Here is an 8,914-nt window from a genome sequence, read left to right as displayed (position 1 = left end):
TTAGCATTTTCTATATATAAAATGTCATCTGCAAATATAGTTTTACTTCTTCCTTTCTAATCTGGGTGTCTTATTTCACCCAACTTCCCCTAAGATTAACAACTCACATGAGTATGTACAATTATCATAACCAGGAAAATAATGTGGGTACAATTCCACTTACTACAGTGCTTATTCAAATTTCATCCATTTTCCCCGAATATCCTTTTTCTGTTCCAGGATCCAATCCAGGTCCACAGTGCGTTTGTTTGCTGGGTCCCCTAGTCTCCTCCAACCTGTAACAGTTCCTCAGTCTTATTCTTCATGACCTTCAGGCTTTTGGAGAGTCCTGCTCATTTCTTACATAGAACATACATAGAATGCCTCTCAATTTTAGCTTGTCAGATGTCTTCCCGGGAGTGGATCGAGGTTCTAAATTTCTGGCAAGAATTCCACAAAAGTTATATGCCTTGTTACCGGGATTGTTAAGCTCAATCTCTCGATTTCATTCGTGTCTGTCAGGTTTCTCCACTATAAAAAGTTACTATTTTGATCCTTTTCCTAAGAAGAAAAAGGATAGCATTGAAGGATTCTAAGCAAGTGACTCATTTAGATGTGCATTTCAACAATGCACCCCTGACTGAGGCATGAACGTGGCGAGTATCGATTCGACATAACTGTAGTCCAATGGGTGATGGTGGAAGTGAGAAGTGGATAGATCTTACAGAGATACTTAGAAGGTTAAATCATAGGGCAGGTTAATGAGATCATGCAGAATTTCTGATTTAATTGGTCTGCAATTGGACTTGGACCAACCTAGTTTTAAAAGCACCCATGTGGGGTACCCGGCTGGCTGAGTCCATAGAGCCTGAGACTTTTGATCTCCGGGTTGTGAGTTTGAGTTTCAGGTTGGGGTAGAGGTTATAAAAAAAAAAAAGTACCCAGGTGATTGTAAAGTTCAGCAACAATGAGACAACAACAGATAAGTCTACCCAAAGCCAGGGAGCCCCGAAGCTGAGCTTCGCTGGCAACATGCACGAGCCACAGCACTGCACTGGGACCCCTCCTGAGCAGGGCTTGGCTGGGGCAAGGAGGGAAGGCAAAGCCCCTCATGTGCTCTCGGAATACCTCCCAACAGCCTGTGCTCCCTCCTTCCAGACTCGGCCTGCATTGTGGGGGCTGCAGTCTGGAATAGGTAGGTATGCGGAGGATCCCCCACAGCCCTCCCAGTGTCCTCAGGCAGGTGATATGTGAGCAGGTGCCCGTCCAGTCTCCTCCTGGCTGCCCTCCTATCTAGGTCCCCCGCACCTCCCTCCAGCTCTCTCTGCCTGGCAGGGAGGAGCCGCTCGAGTTAAGCGGATTTCATGCTATTTTCGAAGTCATCTTCCATGGAAATTTTTTTCTACCATTAAACCTACTTTCTGCTGCTCTTCTCATCTCCCTGAAAGCTTCTTCCTCCTCGTCCATGAGATAAACCAGTAATGGGAACATTTAGGAACCTGCTAGTGACACTCTACAGGTGTCCTGGGGTGTCACTCGCCAACGTTGGGGAGAAGTCACACGAAAGCCTCCCTGTTAGGAGTCAGGCCAGTAAGAGGGGCAGACAGCACTGAGGGCTGGGGTCGGAGCAGCCTCCTCTTGCATTCACACGCACTCCTAAGCTTTGCCTCTCGGCCGGAACGTCAGGATACCTGGCCCTCATCCTCCTGTGACAGCCACCCCACTGGGACGAGTGGTTTACAACCAGTGACTAAGGTGATCTGAGGAGCAATTGAGGCATTTCCCAGAGACCCCCAGGGAGCCAACATTTGAGCAAAGCTGACCCTGGGAGCTATGAGTTGGAGGGGTCGGGATGAGCTAGGAGATGCCAAAGCCAGCATATGCCTCCCTGTGAACTCACTCCACCTTGCTGTTCATCCCGTATAGAAGCTTCTATCATATTGCTGCCAGTAAGCAGAGGCCTTTGTGAGCACAAGAGTTGGGGCCAAATGACTGTACTGTCAGCTCCCGGCGCAGGGCTCAGCCTGTCATGGGTTGCTGGACAGACGCCTATCACACCTGCCAGACCCTGTGTGAGCACGTCTTATCTAGCATCTGGACCAGACTTGGGCGCTGAGTGGCCTCAGAGGTGACCTGGTAGGAGGGCTGTGCTCAAAAGAGAGGATGAGAATAAGAATGGCCTGGACCAGTCCAATTCCCTTCCCTGTGATCATCTCGCAGTGTGGAACCACATGAAGCCTTCAGTGTTCCTAGGGTCCTGCCAAGATGGAGATGTGGGAGAGAAAATTCTAGGATGATGCCCAGCTTTCTGGCCATTTCAGCTGCTAAGCTGGTGCTGGCAGCAACCAGGCTTAAAAATACTCAGAGAGCAGGTCGGTGGGGGATGAGCCCAGACTGACAGTGAGACTGAAGGGCTGCCCAGGAGGGGCAGGTATAAGCTGGTTGCTCGGGGCCCAAGAGCCCCCCCCAGGGCCTGAGTGCTGGCCTCCAGAGAAATATTTGAGGAGCAACCTCGTGCATCAAGGTAGACAAGATAATCTCCACCAAAATACAGGACCCCTACCCCTAGGGGATGAATATATTAAAATTTTTTTAATTATTCACGTTTCACCTAATTGCTTTTTAGGATGAAGTTTTTGTATTCAAAATTTGTAGAACGTTACTACTCTACAATGGCACAGAATGTTGGAAGATGTAGAGCCAACCTCACATACTGTTTTCTTCCTTTATTCCCATTGTTCATTTCACTAGAATTTCTTTCTACATCTGCATGTGAGAAAGTGGTGCAAAACATACAAATTTCAACAAATGTCAACATCGAAATCAGCATTAGCATGAAATATTCTTAGCGAAGATAGCCACTGCTTAGGTATAATCTGCCTTTCTAAGCAATTATAAAGGAAACGGTTTTTCTACACAAGAGTAATTTAACCATACTGATAAAATATTTTCCAAATCAATAAATATTGACATATCATTTTTATCTTATTTTTTTTCCAACAGAAGCTAAAGTATCTCCCTGTGGTTTGGGGACTTAGAGCTGGCCGTGGACAAAAGGACCTTTCAGTCTCAGGACAGGAGTACCTTTACTTTACAGGGCAATCTTGAGCAAGAATCTCCCTGGGCATTAGCCTCCTAGAAAACAGGAATTAGATTCCCAGGGGCCCTCAAACTGGGCATGATTGTTACCAGTAGCAAATGCTCATCCAGAACTTATGTAATCCCCATTTTACAGATGGAAAAAGTGAAATACAGCGAGGTTTAGCTCACCCATGTGCATACACTGCCTCTCCAATGTCTAAGACTATCATCAATAGGTCTGGGTGGGGCCCTGGAATCCATGCTCCTAACCAGCTCCCCAAGGACTGAGATCCAGTGGTTTTTAGACCCCATCTCAGGCATCAGATCTGCTCTGGTTCTGAAAGCCCATGGAAACAAACAGAATCCAGAGCCCCAACCAGGGCAGTTCTCAGGAGGGAGCTTGCTACCACCCTCTGACAGCTAAGGCAGTAAGGGCGGGTAGGCTGGGGGTTCCAAACAGCCAGACCCGGCTCACCCTACCAGGAACCCAGACTAGTCTCTTGCTGCACCAGATCGCCACCTGCTGGCTCTAGGTGGCCGTTCCAGGCCAGATTTAGCAAGATCATTCTGGCATTTATCAGGATGGAATAGGATAGTTTGAAAGCAGAGATCCAGTATCAGAGATGAGAGCAGCCACTGACCTAGATTAGGGGGTTGCTGTGGGATGAAGAAAAATGGCCAATGAGAGATACTTAGGAAGTAGGATTGATTAGATTTAATAACACCAATCCCAAAGGACAACAGCCGGAAAAGCATAGTGGCCCCATTACATTCATTCCCTCATACAAGTTGTAGCTCCTACTATGTGCCAGGAACTAATCTTCCTGGGGTCTAAGCAAGTCAGGAAAAAGCCCTGCTTTACATAGAGCTCTAACAGGTGGAGGTAGGAGGTAATCAAATAAGCAAATATCAGATGGGAATAAACACCACATGGAGAATTGAAAAAGGGTAATGCAATAAGGACTCAGATCCGAATGGTAAGGAGCCTGCCCTGTAACGGTGTTCCAAAGGAACAAATGCGAAAGCCCTTAAAGCGAGCGTAGCGTGTTCGAGACCCAAGGCAGCCAGGGTGGCTGGTGCGTGGTGGGTGAGGGCAAGAGTGGGACAAGCAGGGAGAGCCAGTCAGGGGCCAGATTACGAAGGCTTTTGTCAGGCAGTGCAAGAAATTCTAAGAGTAAAGGGAAGCCACGGACAGGTTAGACAGGAAAGTGAAAGAATGTGATTTCCCTTAAAGCGCTCTTGGCTGTTCTATGGAGCATGGACCGTACGGGGCAAGAGTGGAAGGGAGACAGGAGGCAGGGACGTGGGCCAGTGGGGATGGCACCAGCAACAGGAAGGGGAGAGGGTTCTGGGCACACTTTGGAGTCAGTCAACAGGACTTGCTTTTATAGACTGGATATGGGGGGTGAAAAAAATAGCAGAACCAAGAATGACTTCCCAGGACCATGAGGATGGCAGCCGGTGCGGAAAACCAACACTTGCCCCGCTGATGCCATACCCCAACAAGCTGAGGTCTGGCCTTAAAGCTCAGCCCACTGGAGGGGGGTTGCAAGTTAGCCACTCTGGGGCCCACGGTGTCCTTACCTGTGCCCGGGGCCTAGCCTGCTTGGGTGCATGACAAGCATGAAAGAGAATGCCTGACACGGAACTGACCTGACACTTGTGCTGGCCTGGCCTGCAAGGACCCTTCGTGGGCCGGTTTTCTCCCATAGTGGGAGTATCTTTCCAGGCGGCCAGAGCCCCGTCCCCAGCCATAAGTGCACCCAAGGTCACCTCTAGATCCGATGCTAAACAGAATCCCCAGAGTCATCCCCTCCATCCCCCAAACCCTGGACCTGGGAGTGTCCCCTTAAACCAAAGGGACTGTGGAAATGAGCAGGCACATCCTGGCTAAACAAATACCAGAGACGAAGGGCTGTGGGTACCACATCACTTTATTTTTTTGGTTTTCCAACTTGACTCTTAGACAATGCAAATTCAGTTACTCGCCTGCCCGGCCACTATATGGTCCCTCGCTGATGGGGCACAGGCTCTGAGGAAAGGCCCAACAGAACGACAGGGGTCCCTAAGAGCCAACCAGGCTGGCAGAGGACTGAAGGGTCCACAGATGGGCCAAGCACCAGCAGAGACTCGAAGCCCTCTCCCCCAGCCCCTTACCACACTCCTTTCAAGGGACAGGCCAGCACCTCAGTGATCCAGCTCAGGGCCTTCCCTTAGAGGTCCTTCCGATATACCCTTACTTGTCATGCTGAGCCTGGCACCCTCTCCCTTGGGGGCACGAGGCAGAAGCCACTGACCTGCTCCATATTTGATTTCTAATGTTCCTTTGGGAAACATCTTTGAGTAAGGAGGGTGCCAACCCCCAAAAGAAACTGAAGACATATATTCTGCCTAATGGGACAAACAGCCATGTAACGGTACTTCTTTCGTCCCGAGGAAAAGTTGAAAGCAGCTTTAGCTAACAAACCCCCTCAGGACCCCCATACATACGGTTTCCAACACCAGCCAGGGGGCCCAGCCAACCCACTTAAATCAAAACAAAAAACTAAAACCAAGACAATAAAAAGCAAGAATGGCAAACAACCGAAAAGAACAATTCTGGTCCTGTAGCTCTCTGCAGGAGACCAGATGGCTCATTTCTGGCTCTGTCTGCCTTAGAACCAGGAAGCAGCGCAAAGCAGCCCTTGGATTCAAGGTAGACACTGTGGGAGCCCGAGCGAAGGGCATCCTGGCCAAGCCAGGGGTCAACTTAGGTCCCTGACCCTGTCCAAACGGGTCCCCTCTCCTCCCAGCCCCCTTCACACCTCCCCATCAGCCATCCACCAGGGTGAGGCCGTCATAGAGCGCCCGTTTCCACATGTAGTAGGTGGAGCGGGCGGTGAGGGGAAAGAGGGCGCTGAACTCCTTGAAGGAGGGGAAGCTCTTAGACTGGAAGCGCTTCTGCAAGAACAGCTTGGCCTGGGCCTTGAACTTTGTGGTGGCGAGCATGTCCATCACCAGCACCTGGCCGTCCCTGCCCCCCACTGCTGCCTCCGCCACAGGGCGGCTGGACAGGGACCTGCTGTGGGGCCGGCCCTGGGCCGTGGCCCCCTCGCCAGAAGGCCCTCCCTGGGCCTTCCCTGGATCCTCTCCTGGAGAAGCCCCCACCTGCAGGGGGGTCCCAGCCGGAGGGGCCACCGCAGCTGACCCATCCCTGCCAGCTTCCTTCTCCTGCTTCTCCGCTTCCCGCAGCCCCCCTTTGCCCAAGGTGGGGGCCTGCATTTGGAATTTGGGCAGGCCTCTGGGCCAGCCCCGGGCAAGACTCTTCCAGACCCAGAAGGTGGAGGGCGACAGGCTGGGGTAGCGGAGGCGGAAGCGACAGAAGGGGAGATGCCCACTCAGCACCTGCTTGCGGGCAGCCCTGCGCAGGCGCCTCTGCCAACGGGACAGGGGCACCTTGGGGGGCAGGAACTCGTGGGGGGCGGGTGGTCCCCCCGCCGTTGCTTTGCCTGCCCCCTCGCCCCCCTCCGCCTTCCATGGGAGCAGGGCCTCTTCCGGAACAGACGCCGGCTGGGGAGCCCCAGTCGTGGGGAGGGCTGGTGCCGGCTTGAAGCCGGGGTTCCTTCGGAGGGCCTTCCGGCGCCAGTTGTAGTAGGTGGACCGGGAGATGCCGGGGAACCTGCGTTTGAAGCAACGATAGGGCACCAGCGTGTTCAGGGAGATGCAGTGCTCCAGGTACAACTTGGCCCGCTGCATTAAGACCATTCCGGGGCTCGACACGGCCAGCGAGGAGCATCCCAGCCCCTTGGCCACCTGCTCCTCTGGCGGCTGCTGCGGCTCCTCCGTCACCTGCCCCTCCTTGGGGGCCAGGGCCTGGCAGGCGCCGGAGCCCAGCAGCTCCTGCTTCCAGGCGTAGTAGGTGGAGCGGGAGATCTCGGGGAACCTCTGGAGGAACTGCTGCAGCGGCACGACGCCGCCGCGGTGGACGCTGTCCTGCAGGAAGTGCTTGGCCGAGAAGCGGGCGGCCACCTTCTGCCGGTGCTCCTGGGACTGCCGCCGCCAGCGGTAGAAGGTGCTCTTGGTGACGCTGTAGCGCTCGCGGAGGTGGGAGTAGCTGAGGCCAGGTTCCTGGTTGAGCAGCTCCAGGGTCTTGGCCGGCGCTGGTGGCAGCGGGGCCAGGGCTGGGGGCGCCGGGGCCAGGCCGGGGGCACCTTCGGCCTCCACCTCCTCCAGCCCCACCACGGGGGCAAAGTACTGGTGGCGGAAGAGGTGGCTGGTGAGGGGCTGGCCGGCCCACATGATGTGCAGCGTGGCGGGCACGTGGTCACAGCGGCGAGGCCGGATGACCCGGTTGAAGTAGGGCCGGATCTTGAGGTTCCGCATGGGGTAGATGGAGTAGATATTGCGCTGAAGGACAGAGGCGAGAGCATACAAGTGCCACACGTTGGAGAAGCTGCTGGGGAAGCAGGTGGCCTTGACGTCCGCGTCGAAGATGGCCTCCAGCGTGGCGGGCGGCAGGCTGGTCATCTCAGGGGACTCCTCGGAGCACAGCGAGTAGCGCACGGCCTGCAGCATCACCTTGGAGTCGATCATGCCCTGGAGGTAGTAATGCCTGTGCAGCAGCATCTCGACCACGGTGCGGGCCCGCAGCTCCAGGCTGAAGCCCGCGTCCCCCCACAGCAGCACGCTGGCCGCCTCGAACAGCAGGCTGCCCTCGCCTTCGCACGCCAGCGGCAGCATGTTCCGGGGAGCATCCTCGGGGTACAGGCTCAGGGCCACCGAGTCCACCTCCAGCACCTGGGGGCTGCAGCCCCCCTCGCGGCAGGTGGGGAGGGTGAAGGACGACAGCACCTGCTTGGCCTCCAGAGCAGCACCGACAAGACCCTCGAGGCCCTCGGACTCCACAGCCTCCTGCAGCTCCCGCAGCACGTGCTGTACCAGCTGCTCCCGAGAGGTCATCCTGCCGGGGCGGAGGGCAGAGTCAGGACGCCCAGATACCCAGCAGTGGTGATGTGCACCCGCTCCCTGAAGATAATGCCCACCCGCTCCCATCCCCCCACCCCCGGGGTAGACCGGCTGGCTAAGTGCCTCCCGGGGTTTAATCCCTCAGGGGTACTGAGGAAGAGCCTGGTCTCTGGAACCTGACTTTGAAATCCTGGTTCTGATACTAGCTTGAGCAAGTCACTTCAGCTCTCCATGCTTCTGGTTCCTCTTCTGTCAAGTGAGATAATCAAAGTGTCCAGTTACACAGTTATTGTGGGCACAACTGAGACCATGAAAGCATGGAGATATATAGGTACACACACACACACACACACTCATCCTTAGAACAGTGCCTGACACACGGGGAAGGAATGGAGAAGCGTTAGTTAGCTCTGACACATTCCACAGTACAGACATAAAGGCTTCCCTCCGTACCTGTTAAAAAGACTTACAAACTGGGGGTTGGGGGGGTGGGTTAGCCTGGTGATGGGTATTAAGGCGGGCACGTTCTGCAGGGAGCACTGGGTGTTATACGCAAACAATGAATCATGGAACACTACATCTAAAACTAATGATGTAATGTATGGTGATTAACATAATAAAAAATTTTTTAAAAAAAGACTTACAAACTCACAGAGCTACAACTGGTCTGCCTTTCCTTAGAATGGTGATTCTCAAAGTATGGTCCATGGACCCTTGGGGTTCCCTGACACTTTTTCAGGGGGCCTGCACATTAAATTATTTTCATAATACTAAGATATACTAAGATAATGTAAAACTCAGGTATTATTTGCCTTTTTCATTATATTAATATTTGAGTAGAAATGTGGTAACTTAGCATGAATCAATCTATGCTAGTAGTCATTATATTCTTTACCACCATGTACTCACA

The 8,914-nt window shown here is 53.4% G+C and overlaps 1 protein-coding gene across 1 annotated transcript; it reads right to left on the bottom strand.

Moving 5' to 3' along the window:
* Positions 1-5,871: 5,871 nt before the first annotated feature.
* On the bottom strand, positions 5,872-7,998 carry VRTN (vertebrae development associated). Its single transcript, XM_032404699.1, has one exon. It carries the CDS (start codon positions 7,996-7,998, stop codon positions 5,872-5,874), a length of 2,127 nt encoding a protein of 708 aa, XP_032260590.1.
* Positions 7,999-8,914: the final 916 nt, after the last annotated feature.

The sequence above is a fragment of the Phoca vitulina genome, unplaced genomic scaffold, assembly GCF_004348235.1.
Source record: "Phoca vitulina isolate PV1807 unplaced genomic scaffold, GSC_HSeal_1.0 scaffold7, whole genome shotgun sequence".
Classification (NCBI taxonomy): domain Eukaryota; kingdom Metazoa; phylum Chordata; class Mammalia; order Carnivora; family Phocidae; genus Phoca; species Phoca vitulina.
Note: the sequence above shows the minus strand (reverse complement) of the source record. Positions and strands in the feature narration are given on the sequence as shown.

Bases quoted from the DNA above. Each gene is read 5' to 3' on its own strand.
- VRTN (XM_032404699.1), bottom strand. From the start codon at position 7,998: ATGACCTCTCGGGAGCAGCTGGTACAGCACGTGCTGCGGGAGCTGCAG.